The sequence below is a fragment of the Lytechinus pictus genome, chromosome 7 (genome assembly GCF_037042905.1).
Source record: "Lytechinus pictus isolate F3 Inbred chromosome 7, Lp3.0, whole genome shotgun sequence".
NCBI classification, from domain to species: domain Eukaryota; kingdom Metazoa; phylum Echinodermata; class Echinoidea; order Temnopleuroida; family Toxopneustidae; genus Lytechinus; species Lytechinus pictus.
In genome coordinates, this window is record NC_087251.1 from 20,564,834 (window position 1) to 20,584,048 (window position 19,215).

Below are 19,215 nucleotides of genomic sequence, written 5' to 3' on the forward strand. Positions count from 1 at the left end.
AATAATCATATAACAATGACCAACAAACTGCATTGATTTCATCTGCTTAACCTACAAACTATAATTATCTATTTACATTGCTGAGGTATGAATAATATCGAAGAGATATTTTGAGGAAATTAAAAACAACATAACTCTAGACAGTTTTATTTGGTCTTGAATCTACTTGAAAACATGAAATTTGCTTCAAATTTGCTGCAAATTTCTCCCCCACCCCCATCTTTTGATCTTGAAGTGTCAATTTGTACCTCAAAGCATACATAAAATACAATATTTACCAACTTAAAATGGAATAATGATACTCTATTTCTGGATGGTGATGAATATTTGAATGCCCCAGGCCTATTAAATAATCTGAAATGTTTGACAGTTCTAGAGACAGATAAGATAAATGGTGATAAATGATGACATATTTAATTACTGATCAATAAACAGATTTGCGCCATTTCTCAAAAAACCTGCAAGGGAGGGGAAGTACTACCTAATATTTTATCTACATCATATCGTAAATAAAAAATGCAATATAGAATCTCTATGTAGAGGTAAATGAACTTACTGTGACATCCAGCTCTGTGATATCAGCATCTGTATTGAGAATCGTTCCTACATTAGGCTGAGTTCTGCCAAGGTCACCATGTACAAACTCCTTGATGTATCTAATGATCCTCATTAAGGATAATACAATGTAAGGTTACTTTGAATATCAGTGGTATGAAGTTGGTAAAATACAAATGAATTATTGGTTAATCACAACAAAATCATTTTTACGAAAGATGAATTGCCCCCAACAGAATGATGCTTTGACACTGAAATACAAGTCATAAATTGACATTTATACAACAATCTGCATTTTGAATAAAAGTAATATTTTGACATTTTAACACATTACAGCTAAAAAGATACAGTCCGATTTGCAACAGATTTCAGGATCTTATATATTTGCTGATATGTGTATGCTCCAACATCTTTGTTCTTTTGACTAATTCTTCTTGAAGGCAAACTTTCTTGTACATTATTTCTTTCAACATCAGCATCTTAATAAACTTCCTTTTTGAAAACAGTTTTTAAAGCTATAAATTAAAACAAGAAATGAACACATGAAGATTCTTTTTTTTTAATCGACTCTTTTATGTACTGCTACTTCAAGTCTAAAAATACATAAAAATAACCATAATAGGTTAAAGTGGAAGAAATTCTTTGAAGATCAAAGTTTGTCTCTGCTGAGACTAGGTAAATCACTTCTTTAGTTCTTGCTTTCCCACACCAGGAATGGCTCAAAGAAATATAAATTCCTTGAAAATAAACAACATTTTAAATATTGTCACCTTTCTCATGAACCATTCCAAGGGGTACAAGAACACATATTGACATGAATGCATTTCAAGTCTGTTTTAGAGGGTTAAAAATATGTGTAAATTCTTTTTTTTTATATACAACAATACATTGTCTAAGGAATCAAATGAGATCAATGTAGACTGAACTTTGTGGAATTATAGATATTTAAAAGTCTATCATCATTATCATCAAGTTCAATCAGCATTTTCCCTCTTACAAAGGTTTATCAAGAAAAAATCTATCTGGGGTGATGTTTTTTATGAAATTTGGTCTCTTGTGACAATATGTTACCAACAAATAAATCTCTCTTAATCAAAGTACATTGTCTAAGGAATCAAATGAGATCAATGTAGACTGAACTTTGTGGAATTATAGACATTTAAAAGTCTATCACCATCATCATCAAGGTCAATCAGAATTTTCCCTCTTATAAAAGTTTATCAAGAAAAAAAATCTACAAACATAGACTGAAGTAGACTTATTACTTGGTTCTACATTCAAAAGGATACGTTCCTGCTTGTGTACATAAAAACAGTTTAAAGTTGAGGTCATCTATTCTCTCTGTTGTCATGGAATGAACAGAACGTTCCCTAGTGGCAAGGGGGCGCCTATGAAGAACTCTGATTGGTGTTTTCTGCTTCAAAACTATTTCCTGAAAATAAAAATCCAGTAAAACTTCCACTGAAAACATCGCAAATGTAATCCCTTTTCAGAGCATTCATAAATCACTCTTTCCAAACTAGGGTCCCACATTTTTAAATTCCTAGATTTCCTATGCCTCTGTACAAGTTTCTACAGTAGAACAACAATTATTTCTAAGTGATATGACTCATCATTCACATGAGACCCTAATTTGAAATTCTGTAAAATTTGTATGAATTTCAAGCACATGGGGCAGGTCCACATGAATAATTGCCAACTCAGTGTAAAATCATCTCGAACATTTCTGTATACTTCCCAGAAGAACTTCCCTGAATATCCCAGAACTTCTTCACCAAAATGAGCCCTGTTTTCATATACTGTACATAAATAAAATAAAAGGGTGATTTTATTTCAATACTCTTTCCCTGTAAACTTCTTTAAAAAAATTGAATTAGATTTGTATATTACCTGATCAGTATTTAATTTGTCCAGATTTTCTTGGCTTACTGGTGCTGCTACCCTAACTAAGGCCATGTATGACTTCTTCTTTTCAGTCTCTCCCTCTTTTAATTTCATTGTTGCATCTCTGTTGGTAAAGGATTGAGAAGAACATGGTATATTAGAAACAATGAATTGCGACTACTTGGCATAATTTACCTGTCTTTGGGTACCTTGCACGAATACTGACTGCACTGTCACCATATTTATGGAATGTAATCGGTAATCAAACTATTACAACATATATTTCATTTTCCAAAAATGTAATAAGTCTAGGAGCTGATTATATCCACTTACTCTTGCTATTTAGACTGCATAATGGTTTAGGAAGAAATTGTGTTTGCTCTTGAATATGAATCAGTCTGTGCTGACCAAAGATCAACATGTATTTAGCTTCAAAAGGTTTGATAAAATATGGTGTTAAGAGCAGTGATAGTTATCAATGAATATGATTAATCATGCAAGTGCTATAATGTTTGACTTACTTGCCGACAATCTGAAGATCCCTCACCCCAACATCTGATGTCCTTTTATTAATCTCCTACAGCAAGCACAGAGGAACAAAACAATGTATTAATAATTTCTCAAATGAAACTACTCTGAAAAAAGAGTGATTATTCATGAGTGACTGGTATAAAAATGTCATATCCATCAATCAACACTACTTATTGTGTTGGTCAGGGAAGCTAAAATTCCGCAGCGAATCACCCTATCAAAGAGCATGTGCACAGAGCAAAAAATCTGAAGAATTTAGGTACATGTACATTTTCGTCCATATTAAAAACTGAAATCTATTAGTCTTTGTGTATACCTTGGCTGCTCAAAATGATACTGTGACCACACATACTGGCAAATTCTGATAGAAAATATATCTGTTTCATTAAATGACTAACAAAAATGTATTTCCTTGAAGAACATATAGAGGCAGCCCATCATGTTAAGTGGCTTTGGTGTAAGTTTTCTACATCCCTAATGATTGTAGAGAGAAATAGAAGACTTTAAATAAAACAGATGCTGAGTTTGATTGTTGAAATTAACGGATACAGCAAAAGTGCCTCTAATTCGGGGTATTTTCCCTTCTTAATTCCCCATTGTTTAGTCTGTGTTGAAATGGGAAAATCTGGGGGCCGTAACACAAAGCTTAGCAATGATCGTAGAAATTTTTTCTACGATTGACTGCAATGACTACAATGTACAATCAATTGTGAAAATCAAACATACGATCAATCACTAACCTTTGTGTTACGGGACCCAGAAGAGAAAACAAGCTGAATGGGATTCCTGAGAAATGACATGGTCAAATGTGTGTCTAAGATTGAAGATATGGAAATGAAATACATAATATTAACCCACCTCCTGGAGACCTTTGCATTCTTCTACACAGACAATATTCTTACGTGGGTTGACAACCTCTACCACAAACGGCCTCCCTGTAAAATTAGAAAATAATATATACAAATTGCATCATCTTGTGAATTAAAATGAATTCGAGTGCAATGAAATGCCCCCTGACACTATAATATGTATCACACATTTTTCTAATTATTCAAACAATACAGATAAAAAAATTTCAGCATCTCTTGTCCTACACAGTATTCATTAAGTTTAATTTAATTGTGGCTTTGAGAATTTCAAAGTCTTAACAAATCGTAAATATTGAAATTAATTGTGAATTAATTGTCAATTGCAAAAGGCAACCACAGCATTAAATAAAATAGATACACATTTCACCAACTCACCACTTTTAAAAGAAAGAAAATGTGGGAATGACTATAAGATTGCATTAAAGATACTGAAACCCATTCTATTACATGTATTACATCTGTAATTAACATAAAGTATAATTTTCAAACTCACCTTTGCCTAATGTCCTTACATCAACATCCTCTCTACCAGATGAAGCAAACCGATAATCTGGACGATAAAATAAATCCATAATTAGGACTCAAGTACTAGGAGCTGTAAATAGATTGGGAGCATTCTCTTACCTGTTCCATAAATATCATTTCAGAATGCCCAAGCGTAAAGCCTTTCTGGAAACGTATTGTGTATTTGATTAATTCAATGTTTAAAGAAAAAATTATATTAAACGAAAAATTATTAATAGTTGGTTTTGATTTCACACATGAAAAAGGAACAGATATAAATACAGTCCTTGTGTATGCTAAATATGCAATCTATTTGATGTATATGATTAATTATTTTCAAGGTAAACCATACAACAGTTATTCTATATGGCATGTGTTTAAATATGAAATTCTTTTAGACAACATCTCAGATGTTGTCTCTAAGACCCTGGATGTTAATACATGTTGGCAATTGAATGAATAAAGAACCTCTGACACGAGGAAAAAAATATATATCATTGATTAAAAAAGAATTCACATGATATATACAAGACGGGAGTCAGTATAAACATGCCTTCCCACATCAAACTTTTGCATAGTGTCACAGCCTCGCATTTACCCTACATCAAAATAATTAGCAATTGCGCTTATTAGCATCAGTTTCAGAGCTGCTCTGCAGCTGCTTTCAGACAGACAGTCAAGCAGCAACTTTGAATCAGCACTGCATCAAAACCATGTAGGCTTGTTTACAAGCTTGTGAACATAGCCATTAAGGCTTGCGCTTATCATTCTCGGACATGGAGGTCATGATGTGTTTTGGATTATAAAAGATTGTTGTATGGAGTAACTTGATCAAGTATGAATACACCATGGCAATTTAATGCAGCGTTTTATTGCTCACGACGAATGTGTTTGATGCAGGCTTCTTGTGGGATGATCACTCCACAGCAGTCTCGCACCGAGTTTGAAATCCAGTACAATTGCAGTATTAAAAAAATTAAAAGAAAAAAAAAATCACCATTGCAACAAACAAAAAATGTTTATTGAATGTTTTTATTGAAGGATTTAACTAACCTGCTGCTCTCAATGCTTCTTGAATTGGTTCACATATATGCTCCTCTACAGAAGATTCTGTCTTCCTTTCACCCTCTAGAATCCATGGGGTTTGTGATAGGTGTCGAGAATGTTTGGTGTAACGACCTGTATAAGTTTAAAATGTATTTAATGTAGTTATTTGTGGTGTTAGCAATTAGCATGGTGTTTATAGCATGGTGCTCAAAGTCACTTTGACAAAAATCCATAACACTGCTTTAGCAAAAATCCTTCTCAGTATTCTTCACAGTAGCTTTCCCAAATTTCCCACAGTCTTGTCTATACTAATATTAAGGATTAGAAAAGAAAAGATGCTCTGTAGGATTTCCAATTGAAAATCATGGCTCACTCATGATATCGCGTACGACGTGCGCGCATCCACATATAGCGTCAAAAAGGGTCTGTTTTCAGCCCTTCTACATGAAGAGTTGCCTGTACTTTTAGCTTTGCTATCTCCAACTTGCAACAAATTCACCCATACAGATGTATCAAACCAGTGGCAATTATTTCACGAGCTCTACAACAAGCACCTTCTTCCCGTACTTGGTCCTCATGTGGGCCAAGCATCTGATGGAGATTCACAAAACGAAAGCTTATGGTACAAAGAGCCCTGACCAGTACTCAATAGACCATCCTAATTTTGGAATTTCCGCCTCTCTCAAACATGAGCAAGGGATGCCTCAAGTCTACAATCTCATGGAACAAGACTTCATTCACAATGCCAAGAAGCTTGTATCCTCCGTCCGAAATGGGAGCTCGATGCAGGAGGAAATACGATTCATATGTCACACTTGGAGCTACTTCTCGCAAAATGTAATCAAGCAAAGCATGGGCTCAGGGAAGAACGGCAAAACTTGGAGTCAGTACAGCGGCTTGCCTTTCCCAGGGTACGTGAGTCATTACAAACCCTTCAAACTCATGGTCAAAAGCCAGTAAATCCATTATATTGGGTCCAAAACTTACATAGAACTTGTTTGGCCCTAAATATTCTATTCATACTCGACCACTCTTCAAGAGAGAATAATAAATGCGGCATATGTTGCAAATTTCCTATGGTTGTGGAGGAATTGGATTGTAGCGATACCAGGATTAACATTGGCAACCAATTTGATTTTAAGAGAAACGTACACAGACATTGTACTGAGCTGCCATTTCATTGTCCTCATCAAGGCAACCAGAGACTTTACACCAAGACAACGCATCATGCCCCATCGGACTGGCTCTGACACGTGTGAAGATTACTTCAGTGAAAACGGGTCCTTTGTCATAAACAAGCACACATCCATGTTTGGAGACATGGTAAATAATCTGGGCGCTATGAACCGACTCCAAGAAATAAGCAGTGATCCAGATGGTCCTGTTATCAAGAAATCCGATGTTAAACAGGATAAAATATGGTACAAAGACAACGTAAAACCAGATAAGGGACCAGACATGAAAAACTACCTTTCAGAAAAGCCAGTGAATCCATTGGGTACAATAGCTTAACTAGAACTTGTTTGGTGGTATATAGAAATATTCTATTCATACTCGGCCACTCTTCAGGAGAGAATAATAAATGCGGTGGTATCTGCTTGGCAAAGAGGCTACGAATAGGCACAAGTAAAGGCACTACAACTGGGTACAGAGTTTATTTTTGCATACAAATATATCCTAGTTCTATTAATATCATTTAATAACTTACTTGATCATTGGCATGATAACCAGTGTTTAACCACATAAAAGGCAGTATTTTTAATGTTTCATTTTGTTAAATGTTCACTTTCCCATGTGTTGATGTTATTCATAAATAATTGAACTTGTTTTATATAAATATATATCTTTTTTATGATATGAAAATGTAGTAGGCTACTCCCACAGTCAAAGTCTGATTTGAATGTGCATACTGTTACCCTGATTATGTAATAAATAATTTGTTTGCATGTGTAGCCATTCATGCAAGATTGCCATTATCAAGATTTTCCATAGAATTTGTTTGAAAATATATATACATGTATATTGTTAAATTCTATTTTGGTTTTAAATTCAGATTTTTTTATTTTGATTGTTTTTTAATGATGGTTTTATCACTTTGAACACTTTAAACAAGTTGACAGACCAGTATTTTAATGGAGCGAAATAGCCCAGTTCAGTAAGGATTAAATGATAAAGATTATCAGTGACTTACCAGCAAGGAAAACTGATTCATGAAGACATTCAATGGAGTATGAAGATCCACTCTGAGGGATGACTGGAGGATGAGGAAGCAATCTAGTGATATACAATATGAAATGTACATTATCATATGGGTGTGTCATCAAGTACAATCATGTATAACTTTATGAAATAACTTCAATATCACGGCCCAAAATGTGAGCACATAGCCTTTTCTTCAAAGTATAGCCTATAGGTATATCTGTAATTGCTATAATTTCATTTACATTCTGGTAAATAATGTGCTTTTTATTTAAAAAAAATATATATATATATATTAGCATGAATTAACATCTGAATATTTAAAATTTTATTTTATCAAATTGAAAATGAGTATGAGTAAAGACTCACTTGGCTTGCTATATTCTGGTCATTTGTTAAAGTCATGCATAACATTACAACAGACTGAGATTTACATTATTTTCTGATGATTTTACAATAAATCACATCATTTTATGGCAAAATTTCAAGTCTGTATCTTATCTCAATTTTCTCTTCTGATTAAATATGATTGAGTATCACATGTGGCTTGTCATACGTAAGTCATCAATAAACTCACAAATGACTTTATGAAAAGCCCTTCTGACCTGAAATGTTGAAAAATACAATAGATTTTTCAAATTAAATTGCTAAATGTATGTGTTTGGTTTGCCAATGGTTTGCCAAAAACTTATTGCATTACTGGGACTATACAATAATACATCTTCTTTTACCTCTTGAGATGCCTACTAGTCAGCCCTCGAAGTGCACTTCCAATCAGCTGTTTAGTAGGCCCTTCTTTCTTCTTGTGAGAATTCTTCCAAAACTTTTCAAAATGGAGAGAAAAGAGAGAGACATATGGACATGAAATTACATTGCACCACACTTTACCACGGCTGCAACAATAATTATCAAGTATGTATCCTGGACTTTAGCTGATAAAACTATAAATGAACAAGGAGACATACGTACAGCATATACTATGGGACAAAAATAGTATACAATGTGTTTTTATGTAAACCGAAATATATTATCTTTGTTAGTGTAGAGCTGTAGTGTGAACAGGGTTTTATAGATGTGTTCTTCATTATTCTTGATCATCCTCTCTTCTCTTTGTTAGTCGTCAAAATTCCATCTTTTCTTCCATCACCTTCTTTACATTCCTTTCAACATGCCAGATTCACTCTTCCATCCCTTTCTTTTGTTCATGCTCATGTTCACTCATACTTGACTCTTGCTAAGTTCTTATTCTCTGATTGGTTCTCTCCCTCTGACTTAGGTTAATTAATATTCATTAGCAGCTATTCATTTGCCATGTATATTCATGTATTTCTTTTATTTGCTATCTTTGATATTTGAATATTCATTATTTACCTTTGTTATATATAAATCATGCATGTTAATATTTTATGCCAAATAGACCCCTGAGGTTTAAAGTTATTCAGCCCAGGGCAGTTCATCACAGGCAATCATTGAGTGAGGTTGTCTCATGTCTCTGTAAGTTTTTAGAACCACGCCCTTTACCGCTCTGGCCACTCTACATTAGTATCATCAGTGTGCCCATTTTGTATATTAGTTTTCATTATTTCACAGAGATTAGGTTCATGTAAACTTACTCCATCTACAATAAAATGGGAAAAGTTAATCTTTGTTATAAAGACTCCTTCTGATATTATTGCTTGTTGCAAATAGTCAAGTTTAGGTTTCATATCAGTAGATTTCCCTCTCAGAAAGTAACTGAACCAACCCTGACATAAGCTTACCTTTTGTCTTTTGTGAGCTGGTTCTTTATCTGTTACCTCATCATATCTGGTAAAAACAACAAAATTATATTAGAATAAAGGTGTTTTCACAGTTGCCATAAAAATCATTTTTCTTTACAGATACAGTACTGGCCATATACACGAGAAGAATGTTGGAGACCACCGTTTACACAGCAAGAATTTCACTAAAATGGCATCAAAGTCCATGATTTTTTTTAAGTTGAATTCTTCTGTTGCTATTAGAGAAAATATCTTTGGAATATTTTGAATATCCTTGGAATTGCAATTAAGAAAAGATTCTTCAGACATCATAATTACAGAATTTGATTGGGTTTATAATTCTTTCTCTTCTTTAACATGTGCTTAGTCAACATGAAGTCACTTGTCTTTGATTTCGAATAATAAAGGGTCATACTCTTGACATCAACAATCATTCCTCTAATTTTGGTAGAAATAAGAAAAAATCCTCTTCTTAGTAGTCAATATTGCTGGTTCTAATGATCCTGACACATGATATGAGTATAAACACTAACATTTCATATTCCTCCATTGACATTTACATTCTAAGTAAGTAGTGTAAGTGGAAAACAAGTGGAGCGCCTCTGGCTGTCTCACCTGCATCGCGCGATTCAATATAGCAGTAGTGCTGACTTTGAAAACTACTATAAAATAATTATTAAAAAAAACACCATTCATATACCAAGAAAATACTAGTTCATTGACAATAAATGACATTTGACCTTGATCATGCGACCTAAGACTTGTCAGTGATACTTGATTACCCCTATATCCACATTTTATAAACTATACATGTATGTTTAAACTTTGAAAGTTATGACAGCAATCTAATAATTACCTCAAAAATGGCCAAAGTTCAATGACCTTAAATGACCTTTGACTTTAGTCATGTGACCTGAAACTCGCACGAGATGTTCAGTGATACTTTATTACTCTTATGTCCAAGTTCTATTAGGTAGACCAATACACTTTACAGAGTTATGTTGTTAATTCAACAAATACCCCCACCATGGCCAAAGTTCATTGACCTTAAATGACCTTTGACCTTGATCATGTAACCTGAAACTCGCACAGGATGTTTAGTGATACTTTATTACTCATATGTCCAAGTTTCATGAATCAGATCCATAAACTTTTAAAGTTTGATGGTAATTCAACAGATACCCCCAACATGGCCAAAGTTCATTGACCTTTGACCTTGGTCATGTGACCTGATATTCGCACAGGATGTTTAGTGATACTTGATTACTCTTATGTCCAAGTTTTATGAACTAGACCAATACACTTTCCAAGTAATGATGGTAATTCAACAAATACCCCCAACTTGGCCAAAGTTCATTAACCCTAAATGACCTTTGACCTTGGTCATGTGACTTGAATTTCCAGTAGGATGTTCAGTAATACTTGATTAACCTTGTGTCTAAGTTTCATAAACTTGGTCCATATATTTTCTAAGTTATGATGATATTTCAAAAACTTAATCTTAGGTTATGATTTTGATGTTGATTCCCCCTTCATGGTCTAAGTTCATTGACCCCAAATGACCATTGACCTTGGTCATGTGACCTGAAACTCAGGCAGAATATTCAGTAATACTTGATTAAGCTTATGTCTAAGTTTCATGAACTATGTCCATACACTTTCTAAGTTATGATGTCGTTTCAAAAACTTAACCTTCGGTTAAGATTTGGTGTTGACGCCGCCGCCGTCGGAAAAGCGGCACCTATAGTCTCACTCTGCTATGCAGGTGAGACAAAAACCTGGTTAGACCTCCGGTGACACGACATTTGCTCCTGCGACAATTGCTCCGGGCTTAATATTTCAGAAGGCATAGGATTAGAGTTAGGATTGTGATAGAGTTTTTGGTTCAGAATATTGTAATGATTACGAATAGGGTTTATTTAGTTTTGGAAGTTAGGTTTTATGTTTTGCTTATTGTGTAGATTTTCCATCGGAGCAATTGTCGCCGGAGCAAATGTCATGGAACCAGACCTCCATACTATATAATGATGACTTAAAAGACCAAAACACCTATAACCTTATAACAAATAGTTCACCTAAGATAGAGAGTTTTTCACTCCGTTCAGTTAATTTACCTTCTATATTTGTTATAAAATGTCATTGAACTGTCTATATTGTTTTGAATATGTACTATTACTTCGATTATATTGTTTATTTTGTTGAACGGAAATAAATAAATCTAAATCTAATTTAAAAACAATGATTCTGTAATGCTAGGAATTAAGTGTGTTGAATCTTGCTACTCACAATGTGTCTACTTCTCCTTGTGTTTCCTGATGTTCAAAACTCAAGCCAACCTCAAATGAGCTCTACAAGGAAGGGGTTATAAATCAAAGCAAATTAGTTACAAATGGTCATAGTGAAAACAAGAGTGTCGCTAAGGCGAGCACATAATACGCCCGCCTGTAACATGGAAAATGGAGTTATTGGTCAAGCAAGAAAAGTGGAAGGTGGCAACTTCACCTTTGACCTTCTGACCTCAAAATCAATAGAATTGCTGAGATCTATGCTAGTATCATACACACCAAATTATATAGCCTAGGTTAAGTTAAACTAAAGTTATCGTGTTTACAAGGACTTCAGAAGGGTACGATGAAAACATGTCAGTGTGACCTTGACCTTTGACCTTTTGACCTCAAAATCGATAGGCTTCCTGGGATCCATGCTAGTATCATACACACCAAATTTTATGAGCCTAGGTTAAGTTAAACTGAAGTTATCACGTTTACAAGGACTGCTGAAGGGTAAGATGAAAATATGTCGGTGTGACCTTGACCTTTGACCTTTTGACTTCAAAATCGATACATTTCCTGGGATCTATGCTAGTATCATACACACCAAATGTTATGAGCCTAGGTTAACTTAAACTGAAGTTATCACGTTTACAAGGACTGCTAAAGGGTAAGATGAAAATATGTCGGTGTGACCTTGACCTTTGACCTTTTGACTTCAAAATCGATACATTTCCTGGGATCCATGCTAGTATCATACACACCAAATAATATGAGCCTAGGTTAAGTCAAACTGAAGTAATCGGGTTGACAAGGAAAAGTTAACGGACGGACACCAAGCGTGATACCATAATACGTCCTGTCTAGGACGGGCATATAAAAAATACACTGCAGAGAAGGTGAGTTACAACCCCTAGCCCCAAAAGAAAAAAAATGAGAAAATAAGAAACAGTACTTGTAGGTTGCAAAGTGCCCAGCAAACTGCTACTGGGGTCAATACAGAATGTAATTTAGTATGAACAGAACTAGAACTGAGAAATCCCCTCTTCAGAAATTTTGTTTTTCCTTGTATACTTTAAAGTACATATATGCTTCATGTGATGAACAATCATAGCCAAAGTCTAGCCAATCTGTATTTCACAAAAAACTAGATTTTAATTCGTCATGCGGACGAATTAGGTGGTCTGTCGTATAGATAGATAAACAGGAAAAAAATATTTAAACAGATATTAGATTGAAAAATAGATAGACAAACAGATTTACATAATCAAACAGATACATACAAGAAAGATAATTATATTAGATGGATGGAGTGATGGATGGAGAGATAAATTATAGGTGGTTATATTAATAAAACATAGACATATATAGATAGATATAGAGAGACAGACATATAGATAGAGAGACAGACATATAGATAGATAGAGAGACAGACTTATAGATAGAGAGATAGATTGATAGATATATAGATATATAGATAGATAGAGAGATGATTGGTGGTTATATTAATAAAACATATATAAACATATAGATAGAAAGAGAGACAGACAGATAGATAGATAGACAGATAGATAGACAGACATATATATAGATAGAGAGACAGACATATCATGAAGCTATTACGAGCTATCTCGTAATAGCTTCATGCTGCGTGGTCCTATCGCGTTATGTAAGCGGGCTCTAACTTTCGCCTGGCGGCTCGCCAATTGATGTTAGATATCGTTCCTTCGCCCGAAGGAAGCGATAACAAAGGATTAAGAGAGAAATTGGAAGATGGTTCTCCTTCTCGTGATAGCTTCATGGATAGATAGACAGACATATAGATAGACAAACATATAGATAGACAGAGAGACAGAAATATAGATAGATAGAGAGACAGACATATAGATAGATATATAGATAGATAGATAGATAGATAGATAGATAGATAGATAGACATATAGATAGATACAGAGACAGACATATAGATTGATAGAGATCGAGACAGAGATAGATAGAGAGACAGACATATAGATGAATAGAGAGACAGACATATAGATAGATAGATAGATAGATAGACAGATAGATAGATAGATAGAGAGACAGACAGACAGATAGATAGATAGATATATAGATAGATAGATAGATAGAGACAGGCAGATGGATGGATAGATAGATAGACATATCTAAACAGATAGATACATATATATTAGACAGAGAGAGAGAGAGAGAGATAAACAGACAGATAGATATACAATGTAGGTAGATAGACAGACAGACATATGGATAGATAGAGAGAGAGGGACGTATTCAAACAGAAAGATATATATTAGACAGAGAGATAGATATGTCATGTAGGTAGATAGACAGACAGATAAATAGATATGATATAAAAAAGTAATTATAATCTGTTTTATTTTGCAATATTTTAGCTATTATTTGTTAGAATTCTTATAATTGATCGTGGGCAAGATAGCTAAAAAAAAAAAAAAAAAAAAAAAATCATGTTCACCCGCGGACTCGAACCCCTGCCTGCATGATGGAATGAGAAGTAAGTCTGACGCCTAACCGATTGAGCTAGAATATTTCCCATAGACTTAACACGTAAGCAAAACACCAGAATCTCAAATCCAATCTTGCAAGTGAATTACGGGCATGATCCCGACATCTGATCGGAAAATGAAGGAAACGCAACCGAAAGCTTAGAATCTCAGCTACAACATACTAAAAGCTCAGGGATAACTAGCAACAAAAATTGGAGATATGGCTTACGAAATAGAAGAATGTAGAATCTAGTTTTGAGAAAAAGTCATGTCCCATAGAGATTACACGCAAAATGAGTAAAAATGACATGCCATTATTATTTGCAATTTTTGAGGATGATTTGTCTATCAAAATGAAAAATAAAGGCAATAACTCAGAAAGAGTAAGAACTAAGCTACAACATATCAAAAATTGGGTGAAAATTGACCAATATTCACGGAGTTAGAGCAAGATTTGCATAATTATAATGACGTCATAATAGGCAAAATGGATTTTTTGAATTCCGACGCCATTTTGATGACGTCATAATATACTTGAGGGTCAAATGAGACATGAAATTATATCTCTAGTTCATACTCTATCAAAATATGAAAAAAAAATTGGGGGTCCCCATGCGTTCTGAAGAGCTACAGCGGATTTTCTATAGGCATGTTTTTGCCCATATATGGCCTATAGTGAGAGCTCGCGCGCACACGTGCTGCAAACTTTAACGGGTGTTAATTTCCTTATTAATGGTCGTAGAAGGTTGATCAAGGTATCAAATTGCTCAAAATTATATGATCAATGCAATGAAATAAAAAAAAACGGTGTTTCTGAGTTGCATTGAGGCGTTACGCGCGGAAACGCGCGCGCATACGTTTGCGCGCGCAATTTTTTGAAATGCTTAAAATGACCTAAAACGTACTCTGTTTTGGTCAAAAAGTGATTTTTAGCATTTTAAAATTTTGACGCGTGCGTACGCGCGCGTCGTGACCTTCAGGTGACCTTTGATGACATGACCTGATGACCCTTGATCTGAAGTTTATGTCATGTGAATTTGATTTATTTTTGATAATTGATAATGGAGATATGATTGATAATGTGATTTTACAAAATGGCGTCTAGATGACGTCATGATGACGTCATGACATTAAGATTCTTGCAGAATTGAGGTCTTATTGATGTTGATATGTGGTGATATTTTGATGATTATTGAATATGAACTTTCTGAGATTTGCTGTCCACAAGAAATGGAGGAAATAAAAATAAGAAATAAATAAATAAAGAAAGAAAATTCGGACAAACATAAGAGGTGATCTGTCATAGACAGACCACCTAATAATAATTTTGAATTCAAACTCAACATTACATTATAAAAGATGATTGAAGTGGGGTGCAAGCACTGGAAGGGATTCAAGAAACAAACCTATTGTTAGTGGAATGAGTAGGGGTGGGGTGATCTATTGCTTTGTATCATCCCCCACCATCACCACATGTCAAAAAAAAAAAAAAAAAAATTTCAGAAAAGTCTTTGTTTCTCCACTAATAATCACTTACCTTTGGAGAGAACCTGACCTTGAACCGGTAGCTGAAGAGACGACCACAAACCCACTTGAAGACATCCTTAATAGGTGTGATGTCGGTGGACTTCAAAGACAATCTGAAAAAAAAATATACATGAAAATTATGGATAAAATGTCATGGTAACTTAAACTTCTAAGTAGTACTCATATTATTTATAAATTCCAGTTGTGCTAATAATCATAACATGAGCAAGAATAGAATCCAACAAAAATAACCACTTAAAATGTTTACGTATAAATATTATGTAACAAATCATAGCTACGTAAATCAAAAATAAGCATTGAATTCTGTTTGGAAGATGGGCTTTTTTCTAGCTGTGTTGCCGATTTTAAGCTTACATGTTTCAGTCTAGATTACAATATTTAAAGCATGTAGTTATGTCAAAACTAAATTTATCTATCCAACAATATACTTCCGTAACAATTACTAAATAGTGAAAAGCCTTTCTCTACTTATAATTGCAATGAATATTATTTGATCTTAAATTAAATTGCATCTCCTAGAAACATAAAGTGTTAATTATCTATTAAGCACAGCCAAAACTTTGCAAAACATGATAGAGAAAAATCAGATTCTCATTTCTGGACAAATATGTCACCAAATCATTCTACGCACTGTGTTTAGATGTGTATTACAGAACTCTCAAGAGATACACACATAATGTTACATATCTGGTAATAACAAATTTGGACTTACTTGCAGATTTCATTGAGATGAGTTAGCAAACAATGCTGCAGAAACGAAAATGAAATACATATCTGAAGTAAATAATAGTTTAACTTGACATCTGTGACTATGTTCAAAAATATTTTTCATGCTACAAGTAGTTAGGCCCTACATATTAATTCCTCTTTTTTCTGCTTTTCCTTTTTTTCTACCTTTCTTCTAAACATCTTTCTCACCTCCCTGTCTCTCTTTGTAATTAACCGAAACAATATACGCGCAGTCGCGCTATGCCAGCTACTGTATTGAGGATACGCCCAACGTGCCCCAGGCCTTCCTATTGGTTAGAAGGGCTCCCACTCGGAACAATGATTTTGACTGGTTTGTCTTTAAAAAAATGGGCAGGAATTTAGATGGATATGACAGGGAAAAGACAATGTTCAAAATACTGAACTGTGACAATCATAGCGGTGTCACAGCTCTGCGAGAAATTACAAAATTTATGACAGTTTTCCAGAATACCAACTGTTTTTTAATAATACAAAACTTGAAATGATATTTAAGAAATCAGGCCTGTACATATTCATCAGAATCATAACAAGTTCCAGTTCAATCTCTATAAATGGTAAATGTATAAACCTAGGACATTAAAAAACAGATAAATAACTTAGATACATATTAAAGGAGCATAGTAATCAGATAGTAAGAAAGGAAATACATGGATGAGATGTGTGTGTGTAAATAAGTTGATTTACATCAAACTCCTGGGGAAAACAAAATTATTTTTTATCGTTTTTCAACATTGCCTCAGATTTTCAATGTTTAAAAAGCAACTTCCCATAGATATTAATATTTATAAATGAGTCTTTATTGCAACCGAAGGATCTTTATTACAATCAAAGATTGAATTTGAGACAATTGTTGGTATATTTAAGCTGTACTTAAAATGTTCTCACTATTTCTAACTAATTTATCCTAAGAAGTGCATGTAAAATTACTCAGCACTTAACCTGATGAACCTTAAAGGAGAATGAAACTCTTGGAGCAAGTTAGCTTTTGTGAAAGCAGAAAAATCAAAGAATAAGATCAACAAAAGTTTGAGTAAAATAGGACTAGCGATAGAAGAGTTATGAGCATTTGAATGTCGAGATCACTAATGCTATGGAGATCCTCCCATTGGCAATGCGACCAAGATCTATGATGTCACAGATGAACAACTCTCCCCTTTTGGACACTGAAAATATACCCCAAAACATCTATTTTTGCTCATTCTAATCATATGACAAACGATTCATCAATGATATAATGTTGTGAAACCTATGTACTTGTCCTCTCATAAAGAGAACACCTCACCTTGTGATAGACTCTATAAAAATGAGAATATAAGTGAAATAAGTACTAAAGTAATGAGGGAGTTGTACGTGTGTGACATCACAGATCTTGGTCGCATTGCCAATAGGAGGATCTACATGGCATTAGTGATCTCAATATTCAAATGCTCATAACTTTCTTATTATTCATTCAATCTTCCTCAAACTTTCAACAATATGTTTCTTTGATTTTTTTCTTTGATATGGATTCAGCTGGTTTCAAGGGTTTCATTCTCCTTTAAGTAAAAAAAAAAATCAAGTACAATTAAAGACTGGCAAATGTATGAAATACCTGTCTAATGTCCAGCTGGAGAGGAAGTGCGAGAGTCAACATATAAGTCTTGAAATCATATTTTAAAGCCTCCACATCACAGCAAATCTAGTACAATGTATAATGATAAACAAGGCATAAGGGATATTGTGTCTCGCCCACTTGTGAAAGTAACCAGAAATATTGTGATTTGAGAGGGCACGCAACAGAATTGTATCAAAAGTTCATTGTAAAATAACTGGGATTGAATAACATTTGTCATAAGTCTTCCATGTAAACTTTAATGTTGACCTCAAAATGACCTTTGACCTTACCATGTGACCTCTGAACACAATAACATGCAGGTCTCCTAAGTAAAGCTACAACCGGAGTTTGGTTCAAAAGTGACTTATGGTTGTGAAGTTATATCACAACAATGACCTCAAAATGACAAGCTATAAAAACATTTTTTTCTAACAAATATCCTTTATGAATACATTTTTAGCTAACTCATCTAAGGAGGGGAAAACAGGGCAAACTCCATAGGTATTAACAGGGTTTCAAGACATTTGCTCTGCAACAATTGCTCCGCTCTAAATTACACACACTAATCAGATGACCAACTTCAACCCTCCGTTTAACACTATAACCTACCCTGAACCTGACCCTAAACCTAACATAAAACCCTAAATTGCAACCCTAACCCTCAATCTTTTACGAAATTAAATCCGGAGCAATTGTCGCAGGACGAGCAAATGTTGTGTCACCATCCACAGAAATTCAAGCCCTTGAGAAAAGGACATTGATAGAATAGCAACACTCAGAACCTTCAAGGAATTAATCCTGCAAGGTACACATTCACCTCACCTGGCTTGAGTGAAGCACAATGTGGATAAGTTTTTTGCTGTTCGGGAAAACACACTAATGCTGGGATTTGAATCAAGATGTGGTGAATGTGTCGTAGTAGGATTATTTCAGCATTATTATTCAGCATATATGCAGCAGAAAACATCCTGCCAAGGTTTCAATATTTGACTCATCTAAATCTGCAATATCATTAAATATCAATACAGTTCGGCCTATTAGGTAATTATGGACCATTCCAGCATATAAATTTATAATAATATATAAAGAAGTCAAAATTGAATTTTCACCCATAGCAAATGACTGGCAACAACTATAAACTTTTCATTCTTAAAAAGTAGGTCAAAGAGTTTAATGTTCATG

General features: G+C 34.2%; 1 protein-coding gene across 1 annotated transcript in view; it reads right to left on the minus strand.

Annotated features, from left to right (window-relative positions):
• The window catches only part of LOC129265413 (tRNA pseudouridine synthase Pus10-like), a 28,846-nt gene that overhangs the window by 2,694 nt on the left and 6,937 nt on the right, over positions 1 to 19,215 (minus strand). Inside the window, exons 4-17 of the mRNA XM_064102180.1 lie at positions 18,031 to 18,117; positions 16,402 to 16,436; positions 15,679 to 15,781; positions 11,636 to 11,697; positions 9,350 to 9,395; positions 8,321 to 8,412; positions 7,582 to 7,664; positions 5,397 to 5,522; positions 4,333 to 4,389; positions 3,829 to 3,905; positions 2,961 to 3,016; positions 2,446 to 2,563; positions 1,845 to 1,987; positions 557 to 656 (exon numbers count right to left, since the gene is read on the minus strand). Of these exons, the coding sequence (XP_063958250.1) occupies positions 557 to 656; positions 1,845 to 1,987; positions 2,446 to 2,563; positions 2,961 to 3,016; positions 3,829 to 3,905; positions 4,333 to 4,389; positions 5,397 to 5,522; positions 7,582 to 7,664; positions 8,321 to 8,412; positions 9,350 to 9,395; positions 11,636 to 11,697; positions 15,679 to 15,781; positions 16,402 to 16,436; positions 18,031 to 18,117 (1,185 nt within the window). The remainder of the gene's footprint in view (positions 1 to 556; positions 657 to 1,844; positions 1,988 to 2,445; positions 2,564 to 2,960; positions 3,017 to 3,828; positions 3,906 to 4,332; positions 4,390 to 5,396; positions 5,523 to 7,581; positions 7,665 to 8,320; positions 8,413 to 9,349; positions 9,396 to 11,635; positions 11,698 to 15,678; positions 15,782 to 16,401; positions 16,437 to 18,030; positions 18,118 to 19,215) is intronic.